At 45.9% G+C, this 18,973-nt stretch overlaps 1 protein-coding gene across 4 annotated transcripts; it reads right to left on the bottom strand.

Annotated features, from left to right (window-relative positions):
* Positions 1–2,100: 2,100 nt before the first annotated feature.
* Positions 2,101–16,454, bottom strand: LOC140425210 (mitochondrial assembly of ribosomal large subunit protein 1-like). 4 transcript variants are annotated; one of them, XM_072509242.1, is made up of 5 exons: positions 16,336–16,418; positions 16,116–16,230; positions 13,640–13,821; positions 10,021–10,102; positions 2,101–2,731 (listed from the first exon to the last, which is right to left on the bottom strand). In XM_072509242.1, the coding sequence occupies exons 2-5, from the start codon at positions 16,189–16,191 to the stop codon at positions 2,547–2,549; spliced, it is 525 nt and encodes a 174-aa protein (XP_072365343.1). In that variant the 5' UTR covers positions 16,192–16,230; positions 16,336–16,418; the 3' UTR covers positions 2,101–2,546. The 4 variants fall into 4 exon arrangements, with proteins under 4 accessions (XP_072365343.1, XP_072365344.1, XP_072365342.1 ...); XM_072509243.1 differs by having other exon boundaries at positions 13,640–13,765; positions 16,116–16,454; XM_072509241.1 differs by having other exon boundaries at positions 16,116–16,453.
* Between the last annotated feature and the right edge of the window lie 2,519 nt (positions 16,455–18,973).

Below are 18,973 nucleotides of genomic sequence, written 5' to 3'. Positions count from 1 at the left end.
GTGGACTCTGAATTTATTGAACCACACATTCTGATCACCTTAATGGGGAGAAAAAGTAAAATGCTGTTTGCTCATTCTAAAGTTGTTGAAAATAAGAGTTTACATATGCAGATACTGTAGTGGGCTACACTAAGTCATGGGAGAGGCTGTTGGTTTCAATACCGTCTTCCCTCTGAGCTTGATCAAAATGCAGCAGGGTTTATGCACATCCTACAGATAACCAGTATAGCAATAAATACATTTATGGCCAGATTGACAGCAACACAATAAGTTTGTTGTTCCTCCTCCCATCGAATGTAGTCTGAACAGAATAAGCTAAAATAATTAATTTGTGGTAAAGTTGAAATGCTCCAGTTAATTTCCTGAGTGCACCCAATTTCCATCTACCTCAGTGCTTTAAATGAAGGCAGTGCATATTAAGTGCATAAACACTGCTGTGCGTGTGGTCTGTGCAGAGCCATGCTATTACCTCTGAACCTTTTTGTGATTTTTTTTTTTGTGCATGAGATGATCAGAATCATCATGCTGCACTGAAATAGAGGGGCACAACTTGGCAAAACAATTTACTTCATCAATTTTTGATCTACCTCTTAGATACATTTGAATTAGAGGCATTTCTGCATAGGATAGATAATTTTTTCCCAAAGATCATTTTTTTTGTACAGATTAGACAATTTAAAAATGGTCTGGTGTGTTTTTGCCTACATATATTCATTACTAATTAAAATTCTCAAAGCTTATGTTGTAGCTTTAGCAAATGGATTAATTCTCATTCTTTTGACAGAGTGATGTTTCCATGTAGAATTAGAAATGTTTTCTTACATTGATAAAATTACTGAACTACAGAAGGTCATTGAATAGCTTAAATGAATTGACGTGAGGCTGAAAGGTCAGAGCCCACTTTTTTTTTTTGTGGCAAGTAACATTTGATAAATTGATATACCATATTCTTTGGTTTAATTGCTGCATTTACATTGCCTGATCTGCTGCTGTTGTATCATTAATTTTCTGGTTTATATAGCAAGATTGGTAATTTGGAAATACTGGCATTAGTTGAAGGTAGTTCTGTAAATGGAAGTGATACCAACAAAAAATAATTTGTCTCACTTCCCTTTCATTTAAATACTGTGCCCCAATGCAGCCCCACTTGTCAAATGCCTCTGTATGAAATAAAAGAATTTAGCTCCTATGTGATTGTCTGTCTTCAAGGTATTGAGCACAATTACATTTTCTTGCTGCAATAATTGTACAATAAGAGGGCAGTTGTTCATAAGCACATGTCAAACACTAACAAAATTTCATGTATAACCCTATGATGCAATTAATATTCATGGCAGAGGAAAATACATTAATAGCCACTCGTTTTGACACAGCTAAATGTGAAAGATCAATCAAAATTCTGAAAATATTTAGTTTTTAAAGACTAGCCAATTTTCAACAAACGTTTCTCACTGCAACTTTTATGTAGCATGGTAGCACAGTGATTAGCACTGTTGCTTCAAAGCTCCAGGCTCGATTCCTAGCTAGGGTCACTGTCTGTACGGAGTCTGCACTTTCTCCCTGTGTCCGAGTGGGTTTCCTCCCACAAGTCCCGAAAGACGTGCTTTTAGGTAAATTGGACATTCTGAATTCTCCCTCAGTGTTCCCAAATAGGCGCTGGAGTGTGGCGACTGGGGGATTTTCACAGTAATTGCATTGCAGTGTTAATGTAAGCCTACTTGTGACAATAAAGATTATAATTATTATTAGCTTTTAACACCGTAAAACAGCAATATATTAAACATATGTTATCTCGCTTTAGGATCTTTAGAGCACGGGGTCAGAATTTACTTGTTAGCTGTTGTGCAAAAACACATCTTAAAAGAAAATTCATCCTTTTGTAGTCTTTGTACAATGTTAATTCTGTTTAGAAATTTCATGAACTATTATTTTTAAATTATTAATTCCCAAATGTTCCAAAATATCAATTCCATTTAAAAGATAATTGGCTCATGCAAGCTTTGAATGTAGGAAGAAGCAATGTAGACTAACATTTCAACAGGTTCAATAAATTAATTGTTAATTTATGCTCCCACAAATTCACACATGTCAAACGTGATGTTATAAAAACAGGTTTTGCTTTTTATTTCTAACGATCTTCAGTTCCTTTTGGTAAATTCACTTGTATATATTGCAACTCTATTATTCAAAGGTTCAAAACATGGCTTGTGCATTATAATTTCTAGTTTACAATAAACCTTCTGACCCTGAACCTGCCAAGTTGTTAGTTCCTTCATAAACACTCGACATCGAGGAACAATGTAACCAGAATGCGGCTACATCGGTTTCATCTGTGAAATGCAGGCATTTTAATTTTTTGAAATGCATAATCAGAACATCAACTGTACAGTGTGTTTAATTTCTCAACTAGAGTTTGTTCAATAGAACTACTTTCTGTACCTTATACTTAATGTAACCAATCCCCTTTCCTGTACTCATTATTTTAAATGAGCTGTTATTCCTAATTAACTAATGTGTAATTTTATTTTCAATATCATGTGATCCCTTCAAGACAGTCCTTTGAAATCACTTTTTTGGTCCATGTCAGCAGTTGGTCCATATACAAAATCTGTTGGAAGTATTTCTGGGGGTATCTTAGCAACCTGATCATCATAGGAACGCAAGGTCCAAAGTTTCTCCAGTTCATAGACTTTCCTCGTTTCAGGTAGCATGAAATGCACTACAATGTTACCTTGAGAGAGAAGAAAACAATTTGACAGTCACAGCAGATAAACATTTGATTATATGTTACTTAATGATCAACCACAAAAGATCAAAATTGTGCATTTAAGTATGTTTATTATGGTTTTACACTTTTGTAAACCCTCACCATTTCTGTAATTTTGTTATCACAGTAAACCAAGAAAAACTGCTCATCATACATAAAAATAGAGGGGTACATGAGAACAGTAACTACATGGCTTTATCCTGTTTCACCCTTGTAGCCATGGTAAAATGGTGCACACTTTTCCAGGCCATGTCTGCTCGCATTTACTCTTGACAGTCCAGGATACATGTTCCACACCATGCTCAGGTACACCACAAAACCTACATCCCAGTTGGTCCTGCACCTCTTGAACCATGGTGCTGGTTTAGCACAGGGCTAAATAGTTGGCTTTTAAAGCAGACCATGGCAGGCCAGCAGCGTGGGTTCAATTCCCGTACCAGCCTCCCAGAACAGGTGCTGGAATGTGGCGACTAGGGGCTTTTCACAGTAACTTCATTTGAAGCCTACTTGTGACAATAAGCGATTTTCATTTCAACCACATTCAGGCCAGTGCATTGCAGCCATTTACACCAATTTTAAAAAAAAGATGATTGTCCCAGCCCCAACTGGGCAACCATCACCAAAGAGAAGAATGGTCAATAAGGTCTTATCTAATCCTACCATCCAACTCCATCACTCCACCTTGGATCATTATATGCAAGATAAATGGTGTCATAAAAGCACACTCCTCCCATAACTACAAGTATTGTAACAAATAATGACAAAAAGGAGTAAAACTGCACAGGCCATGATTCACATAGTCGATCCAATATGATTTTTCTGGCACCAGATAACAGGCTATTCTCGCCCATGTGGTCACATCTTGGCCACAAATAATAAACAACATAATCACAAAGGAGTGATGTCCAGGATAATGACACCATCTATGTTGCTCAAGATGGCCAAAGCCAAGACTGGATCAACGAACACTCCTCAGCATCTCTCAAGGGTTCCCATGAACAAAACACCTTCACTTCCACCATGCCATAGCCCCAATGCCCAAATAACCTACAGCCCAACCTCCAACCCACACATAGAGGATAGGATAATATAGGGCCAGTGATCGGGGGGCCCAACTGACCTCCTCTCAAACCAGATGCATTGTATTCTGTCAAACTTGATGCACCCACTCTCCAAATCAAGATTACTGAAGCATAGCAGCCAATTTTCGCTCGCCGGTGATGGGACTCACGGACATATCTTGTCCGGCCCTTACCTCCCGAACCTGTCAAGATAGATGACGCACCACGCAACAGGATCTCAGCGACTCTACGGTGGACCTAATATCAGGGAAAGTGCTCTTTTGAATGCAGGAACTCTCTCGTATGCCTCCATCATTCTCCCAAGGATGTCAAGCAAATCCTCAAAGTGAACTCTAAGGACCTGCACCACAGAATTCAAGGTCCTCATCCAGAACAATATTCTCAATGGTGGACATCATCGAATACACACAGCAGTGCTGACGCTAAAGCTCACAACAATGCCACTGCAAGCTGGGCCCAACCCCAGCACACTCAAACCACCACGGTCAAATGAGAATTCTCTACGATTTATCTTGGCTCTTCTTCGCAAAGCACCACACACAATCCTCCAGGGACATAGTGCAAGACATATATTCCAAGAAAATACAAATATTAAGTGTGTGCCAGGATATAATCAAGGATTACAAGATGAGCTGCGCCAGAGCTCGCGGAAATGCTGGCCGCTCCTGTGCTCACATTACATAACCCTTTCTCCCCCCCCCCCCACCAAAAAAAAATTATATACTTTTATACAATGATAAAAGTTTCCCAGCTGTTTTTTGTGGTCCATACCCCCAAATGAACACTGCACCAATCATAATGGAAGGCTGGAATTGTATGTTCAGTATCAGGCTCCTTTCCCTACAATAATCCAGCAGCTGCGGGATGAATTTTCCTGATGCTGCCCTCTGGTGGAATGTAACTCTTAGCATAATCATTAAGTTGGTATACCTGCATTAAGAGTCCAAAGAAGGAAGGACAATTCGAACTGACGATCTGAGATAAACTAAGATGCACAGGATTAACCTCGGGAACTCCCTGGTCCCATTCCTGGCTAATATCACACGGTGTAGACAACAAAGTGGCCAGTTCATGGGCACGTAGCTTAAACCAAACCTGTAATTCATCCATCCTATAAACTGACAACATTGAACCCCTTCAGCACAGAACATTGGAATTACTTCCAGGGCTGGTTTAGCTCACTTGGCTAGACAGCTGGTTCGTGATGCAGAGCAAGGCCAGCAGCGCGGTTCAATTCCTGTACCGGCTGAGGTTCTTCATATAGGGACCTGTCTTCTCAACCTTGTCCATCACCTGGGGTGAGATGAAGCTCAAGTTAAAGCACCACCAGTCAGCTCCCCCTCGAAGGGGAAAGCAGCCTATGGTCACCTAGGACTATGGTGACTTTATCTACCTTGCCTATTTTGCGTAATCTCTGCCCAGAGGCTGGGTTGAGCCCACTAATCTACATTCTGCTCAATTCATATCAATATCCAAACTAAGTGGCAGTTTTATTTTTGTGTTATGTTTCGGTTCTGTGTTCTAGTGAAATTAAGAGGTGTAATTTATTAACTTGAGCCTCCTCCGCCAGTTGATAAAATCATAGCTGATCTGATTGTGGCCTAAATTCCACTTTCCTGTCTGCTTCCCCATAACACATGACTTGTTAATCAAAAATCTAAGTCAACTTGAATATATAAACTCCCCACAATTCAACATTCACCCAGTTAAGGTTCCTCAAGATTTTGGGAAGGATTTTCCAATCCTGCTCACCACAGACATTGTCGCAGGCAGGATGGAACATTTGATAGACCAGCAAAAGGTCCATTGACTTCAGGTGGGAATTTCCATCCTTTTTTGTTTCAATAAGATTATCTCTCATTCTTCTAAACACCAATGGATACAAGATTAACCTTTCCTTATAAGATAACCCATTCACCCCAGGAACCAGTCCAAATCTTCTCTGAACTGAAACACAGGTGCAAATTGACCTGCTGAGTATTTTCAGAATTATCTGGGGATATTCAGATTTCTCCCATTTGTTAGTGTTTTGCTTTTGCCAATTCACCAAAATGTTTTTTTTAAACAAACTATTTTATTGAGGTATTTTAGGCATATAGAAAAAGTGACATTCTACAGTACGAAAAAGACGTCAAGACACAAATTAAACATAGTGCAAACCACGGCTCTGTCACGCAAGGACCTGCCTCAATATCCCCCTACTCTACTCTACCCTAGCCCCCCCCCCCCCCCCCCCCCTGCTGACGCTTACTCCTCTGCGAAGAAGTCAATAAATGGCTGCCACCTTCGGGCGAACCCTAGTACCGAACCTCTCAAGGCGAACTTGACTTTCTCTAGGCCAAGAAAGCTCACCATGTCCGATAGCCATACCTCCGCCCTCAGGGGCTATGAGTCCCTCCATGCTAACAGTATTCGTCGCCGGGTTACCAGGGAAGCAAAGGCCAGAACGTCGGCCTCTCTCTCTTCCTGGACTCCCGGGTCCTCCGAAATCCCAAAGATTGCCACCTCAGGGCTCATTACCACCCCAGTTTTCAATACCCGGGACATGACATCTGCGAATCCCTGACAATACCCCCTGAGTTTAGGGTACGACCAGAACATGTGTACGTGGTTAGTCGGCCCTCCGGCGCATCTAGCACACTTGTCCTCCAGCCCGAAGAATTTGCTCATCCGGGCCACCGTCATGTGGGCCCGGTGCACGGCCTTAAACTGGATCAGGCTGAGCCTGGCGCATGTTGCGGTCGTGTGTACTCTGCTCCGGGCTTCTGCCCAGACACCGTCCCCCATCTTCTCTCTTTCTTTCCCCCCCCCCCCCCCTTCCCCGAGCTCCTCTTCCCACATAAGCTTCAGGTCCTCGGTCTGCATATCCTCAGCTCCATTAGTTCCTTATAGACGGCTGAGACTCTACCCTCTCCCACCTCTCCACTAGAAACTATCCTGTCCTGCCTCACCTTCGGTGGGAGACGTGGGAAGGACGGCACCAATCTGCGTACAAAATCCCACACCTGTAAATATCTAAAGTCGTTCCCTCTCGCCAGCCCAAACTTCTCCTCCAGCGCCCTCATACTCGGAAAGCTCCCTTCCAGGAACAGATCTCCCATCCTCACAATCCCCGCCCTCCTCCACAGTCTATACCCCTCCGTCCATGATCCCCGTGGCAAATCGGTGGTTGCCGCAGATTGGGGTCCACACCGATGCTTACCTCCCCTACATGCCTCCTCCACTGGCCCCAGATCCAAAGAGCCGCCAAAACTATCGGTGGTGTCCGTGCCGGCAGAGGCGCCGTGACGAGGGCTGCTAAGCTAGTGCCCCTGCACTAAGCAGCCTCCATCCGCTCCCAAACCGACCCCGCACCCACCATCCATTTCCTTATCATCACTATGTTGGCTGCCCAGTAATAGTTGCTGAAGTTTGGCAACGCCAGCCCCCCTTCTCTGGTCCTTTCAAGCATCACCCGCGGGGACTTCCCTGCCCATACAAATCACAGAATTTTATTCAGCCTCTTAAAGAAGGACCGCGGGATAAAGATGGGGAGACCCTGAAAAACAAACCAGAACTGCGGGAGAATCGTCATCTTAACAGTCTGCACCCTCCCCGCCAATGACAGCAGGGGAGCGCATCCCACCTCCGGACCTCCTCCCTCACTCGTTCCACCAGTCGGGACAGGTTGAGCTTATGCAACTTTTGCCCCAGTCCCGTGCCACCTGAATCCCCAAATATCGGAAACTCTCCCCCACTAGCCTGAACGGCAACCCCTTCAGTCTACTCTCCTGCCCCCTCGCCTGAATTACAAACAACCCGCTCTTAGCCATGTTCAGCTTGTAACCGGAGAACCGGCCAAATTCCCTCCGGGTTGCCATAACACCGTCCATCCCCACCATTGGGTCCGATACATATAACAGCAGATAGTCTCGTTATACGCAGACGATGTTCCACTCCCCCCCCCCCCCCCCCCCCCCCCCACCACCCCACCCCCGGACCAGCCCTTTCCAGCTCCGAGAAGGTCTCAGTGCAATTGCCAGTGGCTCTATGGCCAGTGCAAACAGCAGTAGGGAGAGAGGGCAGCCCTGTCTTGTCCCACGGTGCAGTCTAAAGCAGTCCGATGTCATCCTGTTCGTCCTTACACTTGCCTCCGGGGCCTGATACAATAGCCTAACCCAGTCGATGAACCCCGCCCTAACCCGAACCGTCCTAGTACCTCCCACAGATAATCCCACTCGACCCGGTCCAAAGCCTTTTCAGCATCCATGGCTACCACTATCTCTACCTCCCTACTCTCCGGAGGCATCATAATCACGTTGAGCAGCCTTCTTAGGTTGGCCACCAGCTGCCTCCCCTTTACAAACCCGGTTTGGTCCTCCACAATTACATCCGGTACACAGTCCTCAATTCTAGTCGGCAAAATCTTGGCCAGTAACTTGGCGTCTACCTTGATCAAAGAGATCAGCCTGTATGACCCACAAGCCTCCGGGTCCTTATCCCGTTTCCGAATAAGCGAGATGGTGGCCTGCGACATCGTCGGGGGGTAAACTCCCTCTGTCTCTTGTCTCGTTAAAGACCCTGATCAGCACCGGCCCCACTATCCCGGCAAATTTTTTTGTAAAACTCCACCAGATACCCGTCCGGCCCCGGGGCTTTACCCGACTGCATGACCTTCAGGCCCCCCAATACCTCTTTGATCCTGACCAGGGCCCCCAGTCCGTCCACAAACCCCCTCCCCACTCTTGGGAAGGTCAGTCCGTCCAGGAATCTCCTAATTTCTCTTCCCCCTCCCCCCGGGGAAACTCCCTCGCCGTCGGCCGGCTAAATATCCACGGATCTGCTCCCCCCCTTTGCTCCATGAAACCTCTCAGTTCCTTTGCCATCGCTGGCAACTTGCCCGTTCTTGAACATGACCGGCCCAGACTCGGGTCCAGGACTGTATTAAAGTCCCCACCCATGATCAGCTTACGAGAGTCCAAGTCGGGGATCTTCCCTAGCATCCTCCTAATAAAATCCACATCGTCCCAATTAGGGGCATACACACTGACCAGGACTACTCTCACCCCTTCGAGCTTATCCCTCACCATAACGAACCTGCCACCCCCATTCACGACTGCCGTCCGCCTCAAATTGTACCCTTTTATTAATCAGGATCACAACCCCACTCGTCTTAGAATCAAGCCCCGAATGAAAGACCCGACTGACCCAGCCCTTCCTCAACCCAACCTGGTCTGCCACTTTCAGGTGCGTCTCCTGCAGCATGACTATGTCCACCTTCAGAACCCACAGATGTGCAAACACACACGCCCTCTTCACTGGCCCGTTTAACCCTCTAACATTCCAGGTGATCAGCCTGGTTGGGAGGCACTTCGCCCCCCCCCCCCCCCCCCCCCCCCCCCCCCCCCACCTTGCCGACCAGCCATCCCCTTTCCTTGGCCAGCCCCCAGCCATGTGTCGCGCTTCATCTGGCCCGCCTCCTGACCGGCTCCACCCATGACCTCCTCACTGTTGCCATGCCCGGTGCCCAGTTTCCATCCCCCCCCCCCCCACCCAGCAACACCATCCTATCACCTAACCCCTGCTCTAATCTAACTATATGCACACTCCCCACCTCGGCTTCCTTGACTAGCCTGGGGCTCCCAGCCTCTGCTCCAGCGCGTCTCCCATCGATTGTTCCCAGTCACCCCGACCCATCCATACCACTTCCCCAGATCAGCCTTACTTAAGCAAACACTCTGTACAAGTCATAAACAACCCCCACAATAGCACAATTCAAGTTAAACAAGAAGAAAAAAAGATAAGAAATAACAGGCACTCTCAGTCCTTCCCATACAGGCACAGAAAAAGATTGCACAAAGTTCCCCTGAAGCATCCATTTTAAGTGTTTCCTTTATTATTTTCCCCCCAGCCAAACTCCAACTAATCAAAGAGCCCAAACAGGAAACATTCAGGTAAAGCACGCAAAAAAAAAAAACACGTCCCTACCACCTTCCAACACCCTAAAAAGGTCAAAAAAAGAAACGACAAAAACGGACCCAAACATGCAGGCAATTTTCAAAACAAGAGAGACACCACATATACTTAAAAGTTCTAACATGAGTCCAAACGTCCTCAGCTCAGGGCCAGCCCCTGCTTCTTAACAAAGTCCATCAAACCAAAATGTTTTGTTATAGATTTTATTGAACTTACCAAAATCTATGCACTTCCAATCATCTGTATCTTTCCCTTCAATGTGGACATGAGCAGTCTGCCCTCCTTTCAAGTGTTTATGCTGCAGAATAAATCAGTAAATATTGACAGTGCTAATTTAAGTTCAGTAATTTCACTGACCTTAAGATGATAAGTTCTAAACAAGAAAAATTACTCAAAATGTAATCTTGCTCTTTATCATATATATTAATGACCTAGCCATTGGCCCACTATTTTAAAATGTGCAGATGATACGAAATTTGGAAGCTTTATGAACTGAGGAGTATAGTGTAGAACTTCAAACGGTCACAGACAAGTTGGCGGAGTGGGTAGACAAATGGCAGATGAAGTTCAATGCAGAGAAATGTGAAGTGATTTGTTTTGGTTGGAAGAAAGTGGAGAGAGAATATAAAATAAAAGGTACAATTCTAAAGGGGGTGCAGGAGCAGAGGGACCTAGGGGTCTATATATGTACAAGTCATTGAAGGTAGCAGGACAGGTTGAGAGCACTGTTAATAAAGCATACAATATCCTGGGCTTTATTAACAAGGGAATAAGAGTACAAGGGCAAGGGGGTTCTGCTGAATAAGGCACGAGTGTGGCTTCAGCTGGAATATTGCATCCAGTTCTGAAATAGGATATGAAAGCATTGGAGAGAGTGCAGAAAAGATTCATAAGAATGGTTTCAGGGATGGGGAATTTTAGTTATGATGAGAGTTTGGAGAATTTGGGACTGTTTTCCCTGGGGAGGAGATTTGATTGAGTTAGGCAAAATCAGGAGGGATCGGGACAGAGTAGATGGGGAGAAACTGTTCCTAGTTAAGAACGAGAGGGCAGAGATTTAAAGTAATTGGCAAAAGAAGTAAAAGCGACCTGAAAAACGCTTTCGTGAAGTAAGAGACTGCTATCTGGAATGCACAATGTGGTGGGGGTAGGTTCAATTGAGGCATTCAAAAGGAAATTGGACGGGGAATCGGAGAAGGCTGGGGAATGACACTATGTGAATTGCTTATTCAGAGAGCAGATGCAGACATGATGGGCGAAATGGCCTTCTGCACTTTACGAATTGTGGTTCTGATTCCAAAACAGCAGCATGAAGGAACTGCTACATGTTAAGCCAGGATCGTATTTATCTAAAATTGATAGTTATTCAAAACAATTCAGTTTATGTGAGCACGGTAGCACAGTGGGTAGCACTGTTGCTTCACAGCTCCAGGATCCAAGGTTCAATTCCCAGCTTGGGTCACTGTCTGTGTGGAGTCTGCACGTTCTCCCTGTGTCTGTGGGTTTCCTGCGGGTGCTCCAGTTTCCTCGCACAAGTCCCGAAAGACGTGCTGTTAGGTAATTTGGACATTCTGAATTCTCCCTCTGTACCCGAACAGGCACCGGAATGTGGCGACTAGGGGCTTTTCACAGTAACTTCATTGCAGTGTTAATGTAAGCCTACTTGTGACAATAAAGATTATTAATTAAGGTATGTTGGGATATTTTGAACATTGTTAAAGTCTTTTGTAATATTTTTAGTTTTGATATTTGTGTGTGCCCTTTAACTCCCCTGTTAACTCCATGAATATGATACATTTAATTCTCCCCCATTTCCACTGTTTCTTTGAAGCTCACAGTAAACTTGAAGATCAGCATAATTTTTATTACAGACTTCACAGCATTCTAGACTCAACACAAATCAACAAGTGTGGATCATTACCTCTTCCTCCTGTCCCAATTTCTTTGGATGACAGCTGTAAGTGGTGATTTTGCTATTCCAATTTACATCTCCTCTGGATCCATCTTTTGTTTCTTCACTTCCAAATACACAACCTCTACCACCTACAGGACAAGGGCCGCAGATGCATGGGAACACCACCACATGTACGTTCCCACACCCCAAGCCACACGCCATCTTGACTTGGAAATATATCGCTGTTCCTTCACTGTCACTGGATCAAACTCCCTAACAGCACTGTGATTGCACCTATACCGCATGGACTGCAGAGGTTCAAGAAGGCAACTCATCACCTTCTCAAGGGGAATGAAGGGTGGGCAATAAATGCTGGCCTAGTCAATGACTTCCAAATACCATGAATGAATTTTTTTTAAAAGTACCCCATTCCTATCTTTTTTTGCATCATTATTTATATGGTCATTTAATGAGGCCACCCACTTCAGTCCTCAGTTACACACCAGCTTCTAGAGTTGAGGTGAAGCAGAAACCACTTGGCTGTGATACTAAAGGTGGTGTGTAAACTTAAAAAGCTGCTTTAAAAATGGCAACTTTGGAAGTCCCCTCAATTCAGCCCAAAATCGATGAAGAGACTCTTCCTACTCCTATTTTCTTATTTAAATTTCAATGCTCAACAAAGCTTTCTTCAAATGTGTCAGTTCATTGAACCAAGATGGAGGAGATGGGGAGTTGATCATTTTTACCAAACTTATACAGAACTATTTCCATTAAAAGTACATAAAGTATTCCTTTTGTTTTTTTAAATTTAGTGTACCCAATTCATTTTTTTCCAATTAAGGGGCAATTTAGTGTGGCCAATCCACCTAACCTGCACATCTTTGGGTTTTGGGGGCAAAACCCATGCAGACACGTGGAGAATGTGCAAACTCCACACGGACAGTGACCCAGAGCCGGGATCGAACCTGGGACCTTGGCTCCGTGAGGCATCAATGCTAACCACTGTGCCACCGTGCTGTCCCGACATAAAATATTCCTTAGCATCCACAATTTAATTTGCCACAAAACACTGTTCCTCTCTTCTGGTGTACTCAGCTACTAGATATTGTACAATCTTTCCCTAAGGTCTCAAAAAATATAGTTTGTATCTTCCCAAAATCCACTCCCATTTTTTAGTGCTTGTATAACCTTACTGAATAGGCGACCAACACAGGCATTGGAAACGTTTTCCTTGACTCACTCATATGACAAACATATAACCTAAGGCCACATACAGGGTACTGCATCTCCAGAGTACATTTAATTCACCACCATTAAATCATAACACTGCAGGGTGGCATGTGGCGCAGTGGTTAGCACTGGCACTGCGGCTCTGAGGACCCGGTTTCGAATCCCGGCCCTGGGTCACTGTCCGTGTGGAGTTTGCACATTCTTCCCATGTCTTTGTGGGTTTCACCTCCACAACCCAAAGCTGTGCAGGTTAGGTGGATTGGCCATGCTAAATTGCCCCTTAATTGGGAAGAAAATAATTGGGTACTCTAAATTTATATTAAAAAAATCATAACACTGCAAGTCATGGTGCTTGCAAGATCAAGTGTATATTAATTATCCTGTGTACTGAATAAACTTTTAATAAATATGAATGATTAAGACTGTTATCTAATCCTAGAATTCAGACTGGAGTTATTACATTGCATAGGAAATTTTAGTGCAAAATATATTCAGTTTTTAAAAAACTTTATTTTAATTTTTTGTCCATGAAATTAACAATTAGGTTTTCCTTCTAGGTCTCACACAGTAGCCTGAATATTGCAGGAAGTGAGCTTTCATTGATCTACATTTCCAATCATAAAACAAACTTAAGATGTGGGCTTGAGCTTTTGGCTATTATAATTAGCAAGCGAACTCGCAAAATTTCATTCACACAAATACAACACTTACCACTTTGACTGCATACTGTGCCATCGCTTGTAAATGCCTTGCAGAAGTTCCACCCACAATGATAAAATAATCACTGTACTTTATTTCCATGGGCAATTTAATAACACATATCTCCTTGGCATTCTCCTGGCGTAACAAAGCCACCAAAACATCAATGTTAAAAACTGGCTGGTAAATAGGACCTAATGGAAAGCAGGTTGCACTTGTTTAGTCCATTACATGCTACATCCTGGAAACACTGCTTGGAAATAGCTTAATCAACTCAGAATTTATTAAATGCTTTCACAAACACTGTATATTAAAGCATAATCAAAACTCAGCAAAGCTGCTGACCGAGAAGATCGAGCAAAGACAAATCACAGAGTGCCTACTTCCACCTCTGATATATTCTCCATCTCAGACCCTCTGCTACTCAAACTCTCAACTATGCCTTTCATCACCTCCAGATTTGATTAATTCAGTGTCCTTTATCTAACCTTCCCTTTCCTACCCTCCATAAACATCGGCTCACCCAGAAATCTGCTGTTATACTAACCTGTACCAAAAAAAATGATTTCTGAAAAAATCATATTGGACCAAAACATGAACCCAGTTTCTTCACTGAAGCTGGCAAAACTTAAAAAAAAAATTTTTTTAAGCGTATCCAATTTTTTTTTTCTCCCAATTAAGTGGTAATTTATTGTGTCCAATCCACCTACCCTGCACATCTTTTTGGGATGTGGGGGTGAGATTCACACAGACATGGGCAGAATGTGCAGACACCACACGGACAGTGACCCGGGGCCGGGATCAAACCGGGGTCCTCAGTGACACATCAGTGCTAACCACTGTGCCGCCCTATTTGTTTTTATTTCTGTACCAAGTCCTGTTCATCCAATCTTAAATTCTCATCCTTGTGTTTTTAAATCTCTTTGTGGCCTCATTGACCTGATGTTTGTAAACTCAATCTACAACCCTCCAAGAACTCAAGTTCTTTCAACTCTCGTTACTTGCATCCACCCCGTTTGCCCTACTATTAAGAGCTGGCAGCTGTTTAGATCTTAAGCTCTAGATTTACTTCCTCAACCTCTCTACCTTTAGGATGCTCCCTAAACCCATACTTCTTCAACCAACTTTTCAGTCCCCTCTTCTAACGTCATCTTTTATGTCACGGTGTCAACATTTATCTGATTACACTTCTATGATGTGCCTTGAGATGTTTTTATAAGTTGAAGACACATATAAAAGTTGTTATACAGTTGCTATCCTTAAGCCGATTTTCACATTATGCTTCCTCTTTTTTCTATTGTCTCATGGAAATATCCAAGTACTGCTCATGCAGTTCACTCATCTGTTTTCCACTTAAGCACTTTACTAATCATATCATTTGCCAATTGTGTTTGTGTTCTGCTTTTTCCTGTTGTTTCCTTTTCAACATTATCCTTTTGTTAACATTTTACAGTTTGATAAAGAACAGATAACTGGTTATATTTTAGTATTTTCCATAATAAACTCAAATGTTAGACTAGCAACCTAACTGCAATTCTAATAAATAATTACAACCTATCACAGCAGACTCCTAAATTTGCAGGCTCACAGTCTGTCTTCTTGAAAACAGTAAGAAGTCTCACAACACCAGGTTAAAGTCCAACAGGTTTGTTTGGAATCACTAGCTTTCCAAGCGCAGCTCCTTCATCAGGTGAAACACACAGCGGTATTCTTGTCCCAGTGCAGCTCCTTTCTCAGGTGAGTCTCACCTGAGGCAGGAGCTACACCCCGAAAGCTAGTGATTCCAAACAAGCCTGTTGGACTTTAACCTGGTGTTGTAAGACTTCTTACTGTGCCACCCCTGTCCAATGCCGGCATCTCCACACCATGGCTATTATTGAAAATAGGTGAAAGATTAGCTGGAGGATTAAAGAAATCTTGCATGTGCAGCCACCTGAGAATGATCAGTAAGGGAGCGAACAGCCAGTCATGGGCTGTAATTTCCGAGCTCCAGGGGCGTGTGGAGTGCCCCAAAGATGCGCTGGGGAAGCCCTCTGGAACGTACAGGTAAACATTTGTATGGCAATTGCACCGTGAACCATCCGAAAATGCTACCGACCTAAATCGCAAACATGGGGTGGTTCCGCCAGGGTTACACCAATAGTTACTTAGACCGACTCCCATTCCACCACCAAAGACTTGACAATGAATGCAGTTTACCCAGATCTGCAGCCGCGCTGCTCTCCCAGTGTCCACTGAGGCTGCAGCTGCTGTGCCGAGGGCCTCGCGCCGACCGAGCCTGGGCGTCCGGCCGGAGCAGCGCGAGCCGAACCCGGGCCGCCGGCCGGAGCAGCGCGAGCCGAACCCGGGCCGCCGGCCGGAGCAGCGCGCGCTGTGCAATGCAGCGAGCATATGCTGCAAGAGCCGGGATCATCGTCCTCATCGTCCGGCAGCCTGTAGACAAGAAACCATCCACCATCTGTACCGCAGGAAAGATATAGCAACTCACAGGAAATACCGCACAGGCTGCAGACCAGAAATTCAATCCGACTGGTGAACACTGCGAGTAACAACGGTTCCCACATGAATTGTTAGCGTACCACTGAGCTGCTACCATTGAGGGCCTGTGAGTGAAAGTTAAAAGAATAATGAGTAGGTTGCAAACACGTTTATTAAGCGGAGTTTATTTTTAACAACGACGTACTAAACAGAAGGAAGTTTTTTTTTACATGGGAGTTATGAGCAGGTTCAGCAGGTATTATCCATCTCTAACTATCCTGGAGAAAGTGGTGAACCGTCTTCTGGAATACAGCCGTGTGCCTTACTGGAACAAGAATGAACTATGACACAAACTCATCATATTGTAATTAATTTTTAAATAAATGTTTTTATTAAGTATTTTTGACATTAAACAGAACAAAGGTAAGCGTGAACATACATTGGAAAAAAAAACTTCCGGGAAGAACCTGCTCATTGGGTTCTAGTTCAGTGATGAGGTACCCTCAATAATGACACTTCGAGATTAAACTGTAAAGAAGGCTTTATTAGACTAATAACTATGCTAGAGACGAGAGCTGACTGTTACAGACCATGAGGCAGCCCTTATGTATGGCTCCCAGAGGCGGAGTCCCCTGGGTTACAAGCCCGGTCTTAAAGGGGACATCACCTTACATGATGATAAGGCAGTAACCGTTCATCACATTCACCCCCTGTTTAAAAAGGAGTCCGGCGGGGGTGAAGTGCCATCATAGGTCCATCCGTCTCGGTGGCCGGATCGTCCTCCTCAATTCGGGCGGTGGTGCGGCGGGCAAGGGCGCCCCGGTTGAGGGCACATCCGGGAGCACAGCGGTCGGAGCTTCGGGTCGGGGCGGGGAACTAGGCAGGGCCGGGGGTAGCGGAGCCAGCACCGGCGGGGTGTGTAAAGGGGGGGCGCACGGTAGGGGCTCACCAACGGGTGGTAGGGCCGGAAGTGGTGTGTTGTAGGGGCGACGGGTCCTGCAGGGGAGCGGTGCGGGAAGGGGCATCTGTGGTGGAGGATCCAGCGGGTGCCAGATCCCGGAGGGAAACCGTATCTTGCCTGCCGTCGGAGTACTCCACGTAGGCGTAACTGGGGTTGGCGTGGAGCAGTCGGACCTTTTCAACTAGGGGGTCCGTTTTATGGCTCCTCGCGTGCCTCCGGAGAAGAACAGGTCCCGGAGCCATCAGCCAAGGTGGCAGCGAGACCCCGGAGGTAGACTTCCTGGGAAGAGAAACAATCGGTTGTGAGGAGTCTCATTCGTGGCCGTGCAGAGGAGTGACCTAACGGAGTGTAGGGCATCGGGTAGGACCGCCTTCCAGCGGGTGGTTGGGAGATTTCTCGACCGCAGGGCCAGAAGGACAGCCTTCCACACTGTCGCGTTCTCCCTCTCCACCTGCCCGTTTCCCCGCGGGTTATAACTGGTTGTTCTGTTCGAGGCGATGCCTTTGCTGAGCAGTTCATCGCTCATGAACGATGTACTCCGGTCGCTGTGGATATAAGCGGGGAAACCGAACAGGGTGAAGATGCTGTGCAGTGTCTTAATCACCGTGGCTGAGGTCATGTCGGAGCAGGGAATGGCGAACGGGAAGCGGGAGAACTCATCGATCACGGTGAGGAAATAGGCATAACGGTTGGTGGATGGGAGGGGCCCCTTGAAGTCCACGCTCAGTCGCTCAAAGGGGCCCGAGGCCTTCACGAGCCGAACCTTGTCTGGCCGGTAGAAGTGCGGTTTGCACTCCGCACAGACTTGGCAGGCCCTGACCATGGCCTTGACCTCCTTGGTTGAGTAAGGTAGGTTGCGGGACTTGATGAAATGGACGAGCCGGGTAACCCCCGGGTGGCAGAGGTCATTGTGGATGGCTTGCAGGCGGTCCTCCTGCGCGTTGGCGCATGTGCCGCGGGACAGGGCATCTGGGGGCTCATTGAGCTCCCCTGGACGATACTTGATATCGTACGAGTAGGTGGAGAGTTCGATCCTCCACCTCAAAATGTTATAGTTTTTTATTTTGCCCCGTTGCGTGTTATCGAACATATAGGCAACCGACCGTTGGTCGGTGACGAGGGTAAACCTCCTACCGGCTAGGTAGTGTCTCCAGCGCCGTACAGCCTCCACAATGGCTTGTGCCTCCTTTTCGACTGCAGAGTGTCGAACCTCGGAGGCGGTGAGGGTTCGGGAGAAGAACGCTACTGGTCTGCCTTCCTGATTGAGGGTAGCAGCCAGGGCAATGTCTGATGCATCGCTCTCTACCTGGAAAGGGATGGTTTCGTCCACCGCGTGCATGGCGGCCTTGATAATGTCGGCCTTGATGCGGTTGAAGGCCAATTGAGCCTCAGCCGAGAGGGGAAAAGTGGTGGTCTTTAGGAGTGGGCGGGCTTTGTCAGCATACTTGGGGAGCCACTGGGCGTAATAGGAGAAAAGCCCCAAGCATCGTTTGAGGGCCTTGAGGCTGCGGGGGGGGAGGAAGTTCCTTAAGGGCGCGCATGCGGTCGGGGTCGGGACCTAGGACCCCGTCTTCCACGACATAGCCGAGGATGGCCAGCCAGGTGGTGTGGAAAACGCATTTGCCCTCGTTATAGGTCAGGTTAAGGGCTTGGGCGGTCTGGAAGAACTTTTTGAGGTTAGCGTCATGGTCCTGCTGATCATGGCCGCAGATGGTGACATTGTCCAAGTACGGGTATGTAGCCCGCAAACCGCACTAGTCCACCATTTGGTCCATTGCCCTTTGAAAGGCAGAGACCCCATTTGTGACACCAAAGGGGACCCTGAGGAAGTGGAAGAGCCGGCCGGCTGCTTCGAAGGCAGTATAGGGGCGGTCTTTTGGTCGGATGGGGAGCTGGTGGTAGGCGGA

This window comes from Scyliorhinus torazame, chromosome 6 (assembly GCF_047496885.1).
Source record: "Scyliorhinus torazame isolate Kashiwa2021f chromosome 6, sScyTor2.1, whole genome shotgun sequence".
NCBI classification, from domain to species: Eukaryota; Metazoa; Chordata; class Chondrichthyes; order Carcharhiniformes; family Scyliorhinidae; genus Scyliorhinus; species Scyliorhinus torazame.
Note: the sequence above shows the minus strand (reverse complement) of the source record. Positions and strands in the feature narration are given on the sequence as shown.